The sequence below is a fragment of the Neofelis nebulosa genome, chromosome 2 (genome assembly GCF_028018385.1).
Source record: "Neofelis nebulosa isolate mNeoNeb1 chromosome 2, mNeoNeb1.pri, whole genome shotgun sequence".
Lineage (NCBI taxonomy): Eukaryota > Metazoa > Chordata > Mammalia > Carnivora > Felidae > Neofelis > Neofelis nebulosa.
Genome location: NC_080783.1, coordinates 62,740,344 through 62,757,246, shown reverse-complemented (window position 1 = coordinate 62,757,246; position 16,903 = coordinate 62,740,344). Strand labels below are relative to the sequence as shown.

Here is a 16,903-nt window from a genome sequence, read left to right as displayed (position 1 = left end):
CCCCACAGCATTAGGGCTCAGCCCCAAAGACTGCCCCCGTTTAAGACTCCAGCCACAAAAGGGATTCCCAAACTACCTACACTCTGCCCAGCCTGCAAATTCAGGGATTCCCACAACCACCCTCAGGTCTGATAATTCACTAGAACATCTCATAGAACTCAGGAAAACACTTTACTTAAATGTACTGGCTTATTGGGGCACGTGGGTGGCTCAGTTGTTTAAGCGTCCAGCTTCAGCTCAGGTCATGATCTCATGGTTCATGGGTTAGAGCCTCACATCTCAGGGCTGGCAGCACAGAGCCTGCTTGGGATCCTGTCTCCCTCGCTCTCTGCCCTTCCCCTGCTCCCTGTGGCTCTCTCTCTCGCTCTCTCTCTCTCTCTCTCTCAAAAATAAGTAAACATTAAAAAAATTTACTGGCTTACTATAAGGATACAACTCAGGAACAGCCAAATGGAAGAGATTACGCAGGGCAAGATACAGGGGAGAGGGGTGGTACAAAGCTCCCCTGCCTTCTCTGGGCATGTTCCCTCCCAGCATCTCAAAGTGTTTATACCAGAAACTCTGTGAATCTTGTTCTTTGAGTTTTTATGTCTCAGTCAATCTCTAGCCCCTCTGCATTCCCTAGAAGTTGGGATGATGAGGCTGGAAGTTCCCACTCTCTAATCATGTATTTGTCTTTCTGGTGACCAGCATCTATCGTGAAGCTGTCTTGGGCCCTACTTGGAACCACCTGGTTAGCAGTTAGGTTTGATTGAAAGGGACTTGTTTGCGAATAACAGAAGATGATCCTGTTGTCCCTATGATTCAAGAAGTTCCAAGGGTCTTAGGAACTCTTGCCAGGAACCAGAGACAAAGACCCAGTGTATGTTTTTTATTATAATACACCCACTGATCTCCTTGATACATAAAGAACTCTTAGACATGAATAATAAAACACCAATAATGCAAAAAAAAAAAAAAAAGCAAAGGATATGGGCTAGTCACAAAAAGAAAATATGAATAATCTTAAACGTATGAAAAGACCTCAGTGTCACTCATAATGAAAGAAATGCAAATTAAAACTATACTGAGAGACTATTCTGCATTTCAGATTGGCAAAAATCCAATATACTCTATTGGTGAGGCTCTAGAACAGGCACTTTCCTGGATTGGTTCTAGTCCTTAGAAAGCAATTTGGTACTATCTATGCAATTTACAAATGCATTTTATCTTTTAGTCTAACAACCCATTTCTGAGAATTTATTCTACAGAAGAAGCTGCATGTAGATATAATGCCCTATGTAGGGTTATTCGATGTGGTATTGCTTGTAATAACATAAGGAGTATCTGTCAATATGAGACTGGTTAAATAGATTATGCTGCATCTGTACAATGGGACGACAAGCAGCTGTGAAAAAGTCAAAGCTCTCAATGTACAGAAATGGAAAGATTCCTAAGATCTATCGTTCAGTGAAAAAAATAAGGTGTGCAATGGTAGATGTTGTATGAAAGCCATTGCTGAACATACAAGTTGTTCCCTGTGCTATGAATTCTTCACTCTTCATTTTCTGTGTCAGTGCATTGTCATCAGTGGAGAAAGTGGCTCTGGGAAGACGGAAAGCACCCACCTGATTGTTCAGCATTTGACTTTCTTGGGGAAGGTATTGACTATCTGCTTCATGTACTGTGGCTAGAATCCTTACAGAGTAACTGCATATTTTATAAATGATGGAAATACTGGCTTTTATTAGGGATTACATAAAAACCTTCCGACTTTGTTATGTTTACCTCCTGATAGCTAGGCCTCTTAAGATGTCAGCATGTCATCCTTCTTTCACGTAGTGAGGAAAATAATGCCAGCACGAATTTACTAGATTATCAGCAATTAATTTTTTATGTTTTCAATGTAATAGAAACATTTAGCCATTAAGTAGTAAAAGTGGTTAAACACTAGGAACGGGATTAGGGAGAGCCACTAAGGCTTTGATTAAAGGATTGGAAAATAGAAATCTTTGAGCAAAAGTTGAAGGAAATGGAAATTTTTAGCTTGGTTAAATGGACATTGAAGGAATGACTTAAAAAAACAGACTGGCAGTTACATATACTAAGAAGTAGTGTATTATGAAACTAAACATTTACGGAATCTTTTACAGATGAGGTTAATTGAATATTATAATGGATGACTGAGAAAAGTTATGGGATCTCTCTATTTAAAATTCTTTCTAAAATGTTCAGGCATTTTATCAAGGATTTTAAGTAAAGTGTGGCTGGATGTAAAAATTGATAACCTAAACTAGTTGCTCATCTGAGAAAACGGTGTTAGTGGCTGATGATGATTTTCCCAAGTGAAGTTCTTCCCAAAAAGAATATGTGAATTTTGGGGGTAGGGAGGGGTGCCTGGTAGTTTTGCTAAAGTGATATTTCTGGAAGCTCCTCTTGACTGTTGTCTGTTTGGCACAGGCCAATAATGAGACCCTGAGAGAGAAAATCTTGCAAGTCAACTCCCTGGTGGAAGCCTTTGGAAATGCACGCACTGCCATCAATGACAATTCCAGCCGTTTTGGAAAATACCTGGAAATGATGTTTACACCAACGGGAGCTGTGATGGGGGCAAGAATCTCTGAGTATCTCCTTGAAAAATCCAGAGTTATAAAACAGGCAGTGTAGGTACACTATTTTATCACTCTGTTTTTGTTCTGGAAGATAGACCAGGAGGCTTTCGTAATCTTAATGGATACATTTCACCCTTATTCTTAGCATCCAAGGTCCCCCTACCCCCAGACTTCCCAAGAACAAGGAATTATTTAAGCAAAGGATAGTGGTAATTTCTAACCTAAAAGATATTTGCAGGCTGAGTACAGAGGGTTGGGGTGGGAGTACTTTGGGATCAGGATGCCCTTTTCTTCTGAGCTGGTACTAGGTAGAATTTAGCAACATTGTGAATACTTTTAAAAATCATTGAGTACCTTAAAATTTAATTTGTATATTAAAAAAAAGCACTGATAGTATTCTGCATACTGATTTTTTCCCCTAGATTCAGTAGGGGGGAAAAAAACCTTTGTTTTAGGAAGAACATGGACTTCTCTGGATTCAAATGCTGATTCTGACATTGACTGTTCTTGGTTATGTCACTTAACCTCTCTGTGCCTTATCTGTGAAATGGAGATGCTTGTATTGCCTACCTCATGGATTTGCTATGAAGATTAAGGAGTTCATTTATATAAAATTACTTTAAAGAGTGCCGTGTGTAGTACATGTTATTAGAGGGCTAGCCATGCTTCCTATTATTATTGCAGGACACCAGACTTCCTCAGCAGCATGGTCCATTCGGGCATTATTCAGTAACTCCTGAATGCTTGTCGTATGCTAGTGTTGAGCTCTCTGCTGGAGTTGCAAAAGTAAGCAAAATAGACAAGGTTGCAGTATTCATGGAGCTCAGACTTGATGGGGGATTGTTGGAGGGGAGGGAGGACCACAGGCATTAAAACGAGTAAATAAACAAATGCAGAACCATTATGATAAGTTCCAGGAAACAATATAAAGTGCTATGAAAGTAAAACAAGAGAAGGAAGGGCACCCGACCTAATCCAGGAAGACAGGGGCTCCCTGTGTATGAGGCAGTTAATCTGAGACCTGAGGATCGCTAAGAGTTGGCCAGCAAGGTGGTGCTCTTCCCAAAAAGGGGGAGACAGGCAAAGATGAGCCTGAGGCCAGATCATGCAGGGCTTTGGAACCAGGCTGGGGATTTCGAACCTTATTCTAAAGGCAATAGGAAACCATTTAATGTTCTCAAGCAGAGGAGTCACAAAATCCAAGGGGCATTTTGAAATGATCTCTCTGGTTTCAGTGGGGAAAATGGATTGAGGAGATGCAAGAGGGATTGTGTTGAGACCATTAGGAGACTGTTTGTTGCCAGATCCATGTGAGATAGAATGTAGGCCTGGACTAAGATAGTAGCAGTGGAGGGAGATGGAAAGACGTGGATGAATCTGAGAGATATCATGCAAGAAGAATCTACAGGACTTGTTCTAGGGTAAGGGTTCAAGCATCCTCTCCTGCCACACATTTGCAGTTTCTTCACAAAATAGGGACTGGCATGCAAATTAAACAAATGAACAAAAAGACAGAGTGAGAGTTATTTCAGGTTCCCTGTGGCTTCTTGATTAATTTTTATGAGGTCACTTGCTTCTTTCTCCCCAAATTAGGGTGATTTTAAAGTTTATGGAGCTGCATCTGACAGAATGGAAAACACAGTTTTCTATGTTCAAATGTAAAAGGTCTTTTAGGAAGATAATGTGAAGAGGGTTCCAATCACAGCTACGTCACTTATTTTATATGTCACTTAGTGTAAATATCCTCATATCGTATTTTCCTTACATGGAAAAAGGGCATAAGAAAGTCATCCATACAGGACTATTATGAGAATCAAATGAGAGAATGTGATTTATACCAAATATAAACCCTGAAACATAATAGGTGCCTAATATACCATAATATTATTGTTAAGTGTATTCAATCTGATAGCAGTGATGAGGTAAAATAGACTGAAGATACTGAATGAGGAGAAAACGGGGCTCGTGCAAATCCTGTTCACCTAACGTTTCTGATCTGCTCCCTTCTGAGCACATAGTAGGATTTCTCTTTTACGTACACTGTGGTTAGATGTGGTCATATGATCAGTTCTGGCAAATGAGCGTGTAATGACAAGACCCTCTGGCAAAGTGCAAGATGGTGGCTGCTGCATCAGCCTAGGCCCATGAGTGTCTATGATGAGCACACCCCCTTCCCTTTGCTGACTCTCAGTGGGCAGGTACTCTGAGCAAGAAGTGACCCTTTGTTCAGTTAAGCCACTGAGATCTTTGGAATATTTGTTATCTCAACAAAACCTAACCAAACCTGATGGATACAGGATGAAAATTAAATTGAATTTATGTAGGGATGGATGTTGATAGGCAATGTTAAGAAGAATTAAAACTAGAGGTATCTGCAAAAAAAACTGTAAGAAGGTAAGATCAAGATGGGTCAGCTGAAGCCTGCACATTTATCAGAGTTTAAAGAATAAGTGATTTTTGCACCAGGCATACTGATTCATAAAGCCCTAAAAGGGCTTTACCGTCTCCATGAATGGTGCCATCATCGCTAGATGCTCAAGTTAGGTACCTGGGAGGCAGACTCCAGGTCCTTTTCTCACACCACCCTCATTCATTCTCTCAGGATGTTCTTTCAGTTGTTCCTCCAAATATATCTTTAAGCTTACTCTTGTTCTCCATCAGCACTATAATTGATACCTATCCAAGTTGCTTGCTCTCTCACCACGACCTCCTAATTGGTTTCCCTGCATCCATCTTGGCTTCTTACAGTCTAGTCTTCATCCTGCAGCTAGAATGTACTTTTTCAACACAGATCTACTCATGTTATATACTTAAAGTGCTTCTTGGCTCCAGTTTAATACACTTCAAAGAATTCTAATTGCTTAATCAACAAAGTCCTCATTATGGCCTAACAAGACCTGGTATGGGCTGGCCCTGCCTACCTGCCCACCCCCTTCTCCCTAGCATCTTTTTGGTTCTATGTGGGTGTCAGGCTCAGAGCCCTTGTGTATATGTTGCTCCCTGTCTTTGGAATGCTCTTCCCCCTTCTTTCTGTAGCTCCTTCCAGTCCCTTCTCATGTTTCAGTGTTTGGCCTAAGTGTTATTTCCTTAGAGAGTCCTTCCCTTGACTTAACACAAGCAGCCCTTGTCCCCCAACATTATTCTTCATCTTAGCCTTTTGTTTGTTTCAAAGCCCTCATCACAAGTTTCCTTGTTTTATCTAACTCCATCACTAGAAGGGAGGCTCCAGAAGGCAAGAATCCTCTTAGTCCTGTATCCCTGGCACCTGGTACAGTGCTTGCTCTGACTGACACTAGGTAAATTTATTAGTTGAGGGAACAGATGAGTGAGAAATGGTGAGCAGAGGCATCTGGAATACAAGAGAAGAATAAGAATATCCTAGAAGAGCTTTGGCAGGATAAATGACAAAGGAAGACCAGGATACTTAGAAGAAGCTGAAGAAAAGAGTGGGGCCCGTGTCACAGATGGGAACAAGGAGTAGAACAATTTCTTTTCACAGAGCTAAATTGGCCAAAATGAGGATTTGTCAAATCCTGGGATATCAACAGAAGAGACTGCCCTCCTCCAGAGGAAGGAAAGGGACCCAGAGCAGGGCTTTTCAAACTGTCTATGCTGAAGGACCAGTTAAAAAAAATTCTTGGGGTGCCTGGGTGGCTCAGTTGATTAAGCATCTGACTCTTGATTTCGGCTCAGGTCATGATCTTGTGGTTGGTGGGTTTGAGCCCCACTTCGGGCTCTGCACTGGCAGGGGAACTGGTGCATACTGCTTTGAATGACATTTGAAAGAACACAGGTTTGAAAGAGTAGAGACCTCAGTCCGGGACCCAGTTTTGCTCCCTACCTTGCCGTAGGACTGGAGAGCCACTGTCTGGGGCTCCAATAAAATAGGGAGATTGACTGATGTCTCTAAGCTGTTATCACTGTTTCTGAAGCAACATGGGTTACTAACGGAAGGCATATGACACAGATGCCTCGTCCTTTGGGCTGTACAGAAATATCTCTAAATGTGTATAACCTGACTGCGACGTACAAATGTTCCATTCTCTAAAACCTCCTTCTGCGTAAAGATAAGTGTGTTTAATAATGTGACACTGTGACAATTACTATACTAATCCTATCACTATTACCATTCTGTAATTGGGATGTGGCAAATTTAATTGCCTGAAAGTGCAAATTTGCTACAGGATAATATTTTTCACAGAAAGATGGTATAGATTACTTAAAGTGGGGAGGCCCCAGAATATATCATTAATAATATCCTCTCCCCTCTTTTCTTCCAGGGGAGAGAAAAATTTTCACATATTTTACTATATTTATGCTGGTCTTTATCACCAGAAGAAACTTTCTGAGTTCAGACTTCCTGAGGAAAAGCCTCCTAGGTAAGTATCAGGGTTTTAGTTGTTGATTTTTAATGAATGTGTAAATAGCAATTGAGAAAACTTGGAAATAAATGGAACTATTTTTCCTAACTGGACACTGATAGTGTCTTAAGTTGAAATACCCAAGGTGGATGGCACCATTTTCATTTTCCAGAAAGCTCAAAAGCTTAACTGCAGCCATTCACCTTTTGCATTTTCTAGAATGTTTAAAAACTTAACTGCGGCCATTTTACTTAGCCACGTGCACCATTATTCCACTGCAATTGGACTGAAAGGGAAATGCCCTTGTGAAGAAGGAGCCCAGTGATGCCCTGGTATTTGGGGTGCCATTTGCCACGTCAATGCTCATTGTATTTGGTCATACTCCATTTAGGTACATAGCTGATGAAACTGGAAGGGTGATACACGACATCACTTCCAAGGAATCTTACAGAAGACAATTTGAAGCAATTCAGCATTGCTTCAGGATTATAGGATTCACTGACAAGGTAGGTGATTCCCAAAAGAAAAAGAAACTCAGGTGTTAATATTCTTGTATCAATGTGACTGTAGATGTGAACGTTCTAAGCTGGGGCAGGATACTTTCTTTTCAGTTGCCATCTGGTCATGTATAAGGTCTTGCTCCTCAACGTGTGGTCTGATCAGACCAGAAATATTGTCATCATGTGAGAGCTTGTTAGAAATGCGGACTCTCAGGTCCATCTATGAACAGGTGAACCAGAATCTGCATTTTAACAAGAAGCACAAGTGAATATTAAATCAGAAGTACTGTTGTAAGTGCCACATGCCTGCAAATTGTTACCGTTGTCATCAGTTCACTACAGCTGTGATAACAAACACCAAAACAATACTGCCCTTTTCTGAGTTGGGGTTGTGCCAGCCATTATAGTGTGTTGTGTAATATGAGTATAGGAATATGTAGGTTACACCAAGGCTCAGAAATATATTTATGCAAGTAGCTCCTTGTGCACCAAAACAAATTAATTTAAACCTTTTCAACTTTCTGGCAGTCACTTCCTTCTCCATGGTACACAGTTGTTCATTATTACCTCTAGCTCTAAGTACTCGACTACTCTTATCTTACGAGATACAGGCTGTCTCTATTAAATATATGCCAGGGGTGACAGAAGATATTTATAACCCTAGGTTCAAATATTATTCTGTGATACATTTATGTCATAGTTTCTGGGCTTCATGCCATCAATTTGGCAAAATACACAGATTCTTTTGCTTTTCCACGAAAGGAGGTGAATGATTAGGAGGTAGGTGAGAGTGTTAAATCTTAAGGGATTAGATTACAAGACACTCCAGTTACCCTGGGACAGCCACTTCTGTAATCTAATGAGTTTGGCCAGCCCTTCCCTTCCCAGCATGGCTGACTTTAGTCATAATAATACCTTTGTTTTCTTCTCGCCAGCTGTTAATTTTCTCTGTCTGCCTCCCACTGACTTTAGACTGACAGACAGTGGAAAATCCCAAAGGTCAGATAAAAACAGAACTGTATTTCCCTTGGCTCCTTAGAGGAGAGCAATTAAACAGGTTCCAGCCTTATTAAAGGACCTTTATGGTTATTAATTTGTAGAGCTGATTGTTATCAAGATGCATCACCAGAAGAGTCCAAGCGTGGTGGAGATGGCAGTAGAACGATTTCAAGTCACCTCGGTCATGCCAAGGTGTTCAGGGGCATACTAGCTGAAAAGGGTACAGGAACAATAGAGAAGTTAGTCATAAGGTTAATAATATTTTGCTTTCAATGACTATAAAGATGGGTGTAGAATACTGTGAAGAGATTGCTCCTAGCTCTAAAAGAACGTATATGATGGCTTTGTTCTAATAATAGAAATGTATTGCAAATAATAATAAATCAAGCTGTTTTAAGATAACAAAAAACAAAACACACTAAATATGCTAAAAGTATGTGTCTTTGAGGTAAGCCATCCCTAACCCTTGATGAAAAAAAAGTATAGTAGAATTGAATTGAATGAATGAGTGAATAAATGTGAAAAGAAAGAAGTGTAAAAAGTGGTAGACATAATTTCTGCCTGATCTGGACTATAAAATGAATAACGAGAATGTAATGATATGTTTATAGTTTCACCGTGTCCCATATTAATTGATACTGGAAATAAACCAACTTACATCAGCAACCTTGGAAATGGAAGGAAGAGGCTGGCTCTGATCTCTCTGATCTTAAATTCTTTGGTTATATCTTTGTCTATATCTCTATAGACAACCTGTTTTTGCTGAATTCACTCAGTTTACTTTATAAACTCAAAGTAGTTTGACTAAATTCAGAAAGATTCAGGTGAATGTAGTCAGGGATCAGATGCCAAATAGCTGATGTATCAGAACTTTTTCTTAAGTTTATTTCTAGACAGAGGGACATTTTCTAGACATAGCTTAAATAAACTGGTCAATTTAATCAAAATGATGGTCACCCTCTTTTCTTATAATGTCACTAAGTACCCTGCAGGAATCCTCATAGTATTCTTCAGATTCCTCCAAACTCCCCTAGCAAAATTATAAGTAGCAAACCTTAGTGCAGACTCAAGAACATGAATTTTAATTCTGGGACATCAGCCAAAAGTATCAGAAAGAACACTTGACCCTGAGTTTATTGTAAAGAAACCTCCCTGGTAGAAGGAGTCTTTGACTAACAATGATGGTTCCTTGCAGGGGATTGGGCAGGGGTTGGGGGTTTTGTGGGTGGGATTATACCTAACACCCTATTATGAAGATCCATGCCTTTTTGGAATCAAACATTATTATTTTTGTTTAATATTATGCTTGTCTTGCTGGTATATGAATAATCATAATGTATTAAATTGAGTTTTAGGTATGTTTATATTTAATATTACATGAAAAGATTTTAGGCAGATTATCTGTGTGAGGGTCAAGATTGGATATTTTACTGCAGATCCCTTGATGAAGAGGTTAGGGAGAAGGCTTTGAGATTAGGGCAAAATTTTTTCCCTTTCTTCAAGACAGATTATATATTTGGGAGAGTATTGCTGAAGAGAAACCAAAGGGTTTATGTGTTAAAATGTAAATGGGAGATCTTGAGGATTTTCAATGTTCAAATGATAGACAATAGGACTTACCATGTTTTTAAAACTTTATTGATGTATGATTGATATACACCCCCTACCCTCAAATGTTTTTAAACCCATCATTGGCTTTCATGATACAAATGTTGTGAAAACATTTTTCTTTTCAGAGGTGAAACATCCTCTGAAAAGGAAACTGAAGAAAGGTGTTGGGATAGAGCCCGTAAGGGAGAAAGCCCTTTAATTGGGCCTAATGTGGTACTTAGAGCAGCTGGTAAAAAACTAGAGACTTGTAAAAAGGAAACAAGGTAAAGAGATACTGAGAGGACAAGTAAATGCCTAGGAGAGGAACAGAGAAACAACTACCATGAGATGCCTGTGAGCCAGGCTGGAAGCAACTCCAGGCTAAATGGAAATCAGCTCCAGGCTAATGGAAAACTAAGATCCTTCTCAATTTTCTGCTTAGCTTTAACTTTATTGAGAGAATACCTACATCAGTGAAAGGAGTATCTTCTGAGAAAAGGAAAGAAGCAGCAAAGACATCCTGCATGAGATGTTGATGGAGAAAGGCTCTTTCTTCCCCACTTCTGCTGATTGATGATAAAAATGAATTCATACTCATCAACAGTGAATTGGGAAACCAGCTGGAGGAGTTGTTAGTCTTCTTGATAGTATTCCTGTCCTGAGTGAGGTTATTTTGTGTTATCACGTAGAAAGTTGAAAACATAAGAAATAAAAAATAGAGCATCGTAACAAGATTCTGTAGCAAAGGCAGGATGCCAGGAAAGGGTGCATAGAGCTGGAGATCAGACAAGAGGAAATAAGCAAAGTGAGGAAGGTGAAAATCTTTCTCAGGATAGCTGTGGGGAGAAAAGAAGACTTGATGAAGAAGTACTGGGGGTGGGGCACACCTAGGTGGCTCAGTCAGTTGAGCATCTGACTCTTGATTTCTGCTTAGGTCATGATCTCACAGTTCATGAGATTGAGCCCCACATCAGGCTCTGCGCTGACAACCTGGAGCCTGCTTGGGATTCATTCTGTCTCTCTCTCCCTCTCTCTCCCTCCCTCCCTCTCTGCCCCTCCCTCGCTTGCATGCCTGCTCACGTCTCTCAAATAAGCATTAAAAAAAAAAAAAGTACTGGGGAGGGAGATGTAATCCCACAGATGAACTTGCTACTGATTGTCCTCTAACATGACAGTATATGGGTGATGTTTTGACTTGACCATAAGGGTGGATATAGGTTCCTAGGTCAGAAAGGCAGAACTAATTAATCTAAGGGGGAGACTGAAGGAGTCAAGTGGAATAGCTTGGAATTGTAGCATAAAGAGGACTCTAAGGCTAATTCCTTCATAATGAGGTCAACATTGGATACCCTTCTCAAGTTCCCTTGTCTAAACCAAGGAAGAAGACCCAACCTACCATTAGGTTCAGTCATTCACAGTGTTTGAACCCCAAAATTTTCACTGAAGGTCACATGGGTAGTTTTGTTTTTCAAAAGAGCAAATGTCTGAGTATTGTGCTGAAGAGAATATTGCCAGAGAAACAACTGGGTGAGAACAACCATTTCCTTTGGGGATAATCACCCCAGTGGTGAAATGCCTGGAAGCCCTGTTTTGGGAGGTTTCATGCCTTGTGTGGTCATATGTGTTGCATGTGTGTGTGTTAATTAGAGGAAGGACCTTTTTTTTCCTCAGAGTATTGAGAGTTTAGATAACTTTTTGAGATAACTGGATACAGAAATAATAGCTATATCAAACTCATTGCCTTAGAGTCTCTGTTTACCCCCTGGGAAGTTGCTTGCTTGTTGCATTCCATGAGCTTCATATTGTATTGATCGAGGTAATGAGGTGCTATCATGTTAAATCCACACTAGTCCCAGAAAACCCATTTGGTAGGTGTTCTCCTTAGCCAGTCTTAAGTTGTGTGATTAAAACAGTGATTCTTGACCGCAGAAACAGGACGATTTGCCTTTGATTTAGAAGTTTGAAGAACAATATTTATCTATAGCAGAAGCCTGGTTTAAAATCCTCATTTGTCTTTGTAGCATTATCAGGTATCCAGCAGATGTCACTATTACAGTCTATGTTCAGTTGTTGGCTTTACTGAGGAATGTTCACAGGAAGGCTCAATTTGGGAACAATGCTTTATCAATGATCTAATGACGGTTCCTATTAGTTTGCTGCTGTGTATAGTACTAAATCAAGTTCCTCACCTGAGTGTTTTTGTGGAAGTACTTTTCTCTATCTATAAGCATAAGATGCAGAAATTTACTGGCTACCCATTTATCTCACCTACAGGAAATGCATATGTTTAAATAAATAAATATACTTTATATTTTACCACTAATGCTACTTATATATTTAACTTTCAATATAAAAATAGGGCTTAGATAATCTAAACTATCTTCACTCACAACACTCTGACATCAAATGTGTGGAGTTTTTTTCCCCCCATACCAACCAATTCTCCTATAGTTAATTCGCTTCTGATACTGTCTACCTGGAGTTAATATCTGATCACACAAGTGAGGGGTTCAGTTCCCTAAGACTGCTCCCCCTTCAGACACTAATGGCAAGTCCTACTTGTTCAGTAGGATTCTCCTAATGACCAAATGGCTATGAAATGGGAGGTTTAGGGTCCCAAGATCCCAAATTTGAGTTTATTAATTGGATAGAAGGACTCAAAAAACTTGGGAAAACAGTTTACTTTATCATAAAGGATAAAACTCAGGAGAAGCCAAGTGAAAGAGGAGATACATAGGGCAAGGTTTTGGGAAAGGGGTACCCCTCCTCTCACCACCTTCATGTGTTCAACAACCTGGAAGTGTTCTGAGCCTCATCAGTTATGGGTTTAAATGGAGGCTCCATTACATAGGCATGAATGATTAAATTATTGCCAATTGGTGATTAACTCAATCTCCAGGATTCTCCCCTCCTTGGAAGTCCAGGATTCAGCTAAAAATTCTTACCCTTTAATGTGTGGTCTCTCTAGCAACCAGCCCCCATTCCCTAAGGGTCACCTCGTTGGCATGAACTCAGTTACGGCTGAGGGGCTTACTCTGAATGACAGAGGATATTCCTTTAACACCTACCACTCATAATCCCAAGGGTTGTATAAACTCTTGTGCCAGAGATTGGAGTGAAGACCAAATCTATGTTTTTATTATATCACAATATCACAAATAATTTCTAGTGAGTCAGAATATTTCCTGACCTCATTCATAATTATATACTCTATTATTTAACTTCAGAATGTTCAATGAGCCATTAATAAGTGCCCTGATAACTATTTCATAAAAGCTATTCAAAAGAGGTTAAGGAAACATCTCCTCTCTTGTGTTGAAGAAAGAACATACCTGAATTTGGGAGTTGGTATTAGTTAGGGAAGTGGCTCAAAGTGGCATAAAGAACAGAGAAGATCAGTTCTCCCTGACGGAAGCATTTCATGGTGAGAGGTTCACGCTGCAGAACAACTTTGTTCCATGCAGTCATTAGTCTCAGGAATCCTAGTCAGCTGCATAGTTGAGGCTGGGTTTTTGGGCGTTCCAGCCAGCAATAATGGGAAAGAAAGCATGGAGGAGGCATGCTTGTTTCTGTAAGACTGGGCTCAGAATTGCCCACGTCATTCCTCTTGCTCCTTTGTTAAGAGTTTAGTTCTACTGTCTAACTTCAAGGGAGGTTTGGAAATTATTTGTGTGCCCAGGAAAAGGGTGTGTGTGTGTTGGACTTCAGTGGACAACTAGCAGTGCTGGTGGTTTGTTAGTTTGATTGGCAGTGACCAAACATGGCTCTTGCTGTCCTTTACAGGAGGTGCACTCAGTGTACAGAATTTTGGCTGGAATTTTGAATATTGGAAACATTGAGTTTGCAGCTATTTCCTCTCAACATCAAACTGATAAAAGTGAGGTGCCCAATGCTGAAGCTTTGGAAAATGGTAATTGTTTGATGTCTGTGCACTGTGTAGCCAAAATACATGTTTCTTTCACTTTGGTACTTTCTCAAGATGCTGTAAAATATAGAGTAGCTGTTGCTGGTCTCTGTACTGACTTTGGGTATTTTCACCAACTGGGATTTCCCAAAGGATGTCTTGTAGACCATCACAATTCTTTTTATAAGCTGCAAATAAATGCTCCGCAGAAAAGAATTCTGTGCCAGGTCACTTTGGGCAGTGGTGTCAACACTGGCTACTTTTGAAAACCAGCTACAAGTTTTTGAAAAAATACAAGAGGTGGATCTCTCTCTGAATCCACTGAATCAGCATCTCCAGGGGAGAAGTCAGGCACTATTTATTTTTGAAGTTCTATAGGAGATGATGGCACAAGGAAACCAAATCCTGAGTTAGGGAAAAAAAAAACACTGATTTAAATAAACACCATTTGTGTTAAACAGTATCTTTTACTGCCTTTAATAAAGTAATGTGCTTTTTGATTCTTGAGAAGAGTATAGTCCCCGGCTATTTGACCAAAGACCATCTCCTCTCACTTTTTTTCATCAAATACCTGGGAAGAGCTTTCAGAACAGTGTGGATGTTCTGTTACTGTGTCCATCTGGATGCTTCTTGGTGTTAGGGACCTGGCTTGTTTACCTTTGCATCTGAAGTGCCTAGGGAGAGCCTGACACATAGTGGATGTTGAATAAATGCTGGCTGAATGAATGAATGGATGGATGGATGACTACATTCTCTGGTGTCATCTTTACCCTGTATTCCAGCTGCCTCCCTTCTCTGCATCAGCCCCGAAGAACTCCAAGAGGCCCTTATCTCACACTGTGTGGTCACCCGGGGTGAGACCATCATCCGTGCCAACACTGTCGACAGAGCCGCGGATGTCCGAGATGCCATGTCCAAAGCCTTGTATGCGAGGCTCTTCAGTTGGATTGTAAATCGCATCAATACACTCCTGCAGCCAGACAAACGTATATGGCAAGTTCCCTTGGGAAGCAGAGGCCCTGGGAGAGCTGTCATTGACCCCGATGTCTCCTAGATTTGCAAGAGAAAGTGTTTGGTCCACTCATGAGTTTTCTTTAGTGAAGCTCTCAAGTCTTCACCTTTAAAAGGAGAATGGTATCCAGGACAATGGAAGAGGCACATGACTGACAGAGCTGTTATAGTGTAGTATTTAAGAGAACAGCTTTGTCTGGGAGCTGGGCAAACTGGGTCTGCATCTAGGCTCTAGAGCTTGATCAATCCCATATTCTAAGTCACAGTTTTCTCATCTGTAACATGAGGGTAATGATATCCTCCTCATAGTGTTGTTTTCAGAATGAGATGTAGTTTCATGTAAAGTTTTAAAGCACCATATCTTACATTATTTGCATTATATCATTACATTACTACTGCTACTCCTGCTGTTACTACTATTTCTTTCTAAGCATTGACGGTTTCTATATTGTGGAAGAATTGACAACATCAAGTTCTAAAGAGTGTTCTTCCAATTAAGCCTTATGGGTGGGAAGGTGAAATAATGAATGGGCAGTAGTTCTAGCCCCTTCCAAAAGAGTGGTTCCTCATTAATCTTTCTCTTTATGGAGCTTCTGAGTAAGATTTTAAAGGATTCTACTGCTTAAAAAAAGTTGGAAAGACTGTTGAGAAACTGAAGGAATGAATACTTTAAAACACAAACTGTTTCTTCCTTTAGAGGTGGCTGAATGCTGCTTTCCATGAGTGGGTATATATGTTGGTAAACACACGGGCATATGTATTTAACATCATCCTGAGATGAATGTTTCTTCCCCTAACAATTTTTTTTCTTCTCTTCAATGCAGTAGTGCAGATGATGGTATGAATGTGGGGATCTTGGATATTTTTGGATTCGAGAACTTTGGGAGAAATTCATTTGAGCAGCTCTGCATAAACATTGCCAATGAGCAAATCCACTACTATTTCAACCAGCACGTTTTTGCTCTTGAGCAGGTAATAGTGAACTCTGAAGTAACTAAACCTGGTGGGGAAGGTGCCTCCAAGCTGCCCACAATTAGAAGCGGAAACCCCGTTAGGCTAACAGGTAAAAGATTCTAAGGAAAAAACCACTGGTGAGGCAGTCCTGCCTGTCCTGTCAAAATAAATAGTCTAAATTTAGCCTGAAGAAAAAAGTCTTGATTTCTGTGGAAAGTTACATTTCCTCACTTGAGTGGAGCTGGTGACAAGCCAGTTATTTAATTGTTGCTTCTAAACTGTTTCATGCACCTTGTCCAAAATGCTACATTCTCTTCCTACCTTATTTAAGTAAAATAAGTGTCCAAAATGACACAGGATGATGTTGAATTCAGGGCATTAACTCCCAAATGGGCCATCCCCATCCCCTATCTCCTGCACACCAGATCCCACAGTAACTGCTGGGGTGGGGGTGGAATGTCTCCAGGGAGGAGTAAGATATGTTCTTGGTTTTCTCCAAATGGAAGTCTTTTCACTATGAGTTTAATGGTAAATCAAATTGAGTGTGAAGCTCATGTGCCCAAAAGCTAGGGGACCTTCCCCTCCACCCTAATTTCTACCCCAACCCCAAGATTCTATCTTGTATGAAGTTGTTCAACAATGAAACATACTAAGCCCTTTGTTTTAACGTAGAAGTGAAGGCATACACACACTGTGCTGTGATTAGATAAACACGAATTATTGGTTTTATCAGTGGACCTGGATAAATCTGGATCACCCACCCCTCCCCTCCCCTCCCACTCTGTGTGAAATTCCACCTCCTTTTCAGTCAAGGCTCCCTGCATTTATTTTCCCTGGGAAATCTGGAATTTTCTTTGTTTTCCAGCCGGAGATGATTCCCTTGCAGAATCCTTTGTAGAAGATAGATGTCTGTTTTCTTCCTGGTTTAAACCCTATTTATCACCAAAATAGTTTTTTTTCAGCTTCCCTTCCATTCCATGTCAGTTTCTAAAT

At 40.3% G+C, this 16,903-nt stretch overlaps 1 protein-coding gene across 1 annotated transcript in view; it reads left to right on the top strand.

The window, feature by feature from the left end:
- Nucleotides 1-16,903, top strand: part of MYO3B (myosin IIIB) — a 407,802-nt gene that overhangs the window by 183,910 nt on the left and 206,989 nt on the right. The window contains exons 13-19 of the mRNA XM_058714463.1: nucleotides 1,557-1,640; nucleotides 2,440-2,642; nucleotides 6,872-6,970; nucleotides 7,344-7,458; nucleotides 13,825-13,951; nucleotides 14,728-14,938; nucleotides 15,781-15,928. Of these exons, the coding sequence (XP_058570446.1) occupies nucleotides 1,557-1,640; nucleotides 2,440-2,642; nucleotides 6,872-6,970; nucleotides 7,344-7,458; nucleotides 13,825-13,951; nucleotides 14,728-14,938; nucleotides 15,781-15,928 (987 nt within the window). The remainder of the gene's footprint in view (nucleotides 1-1,556; nucleotides 1,641-2,439; nucleotides 2,643-6,871; nucleotides 6,971-7,343; nucleotides 7,459-13,824; nucleotides 13,952-14,727; nucleotides 14,939-15,780; nucleotides 15,929-16,903) is intronic.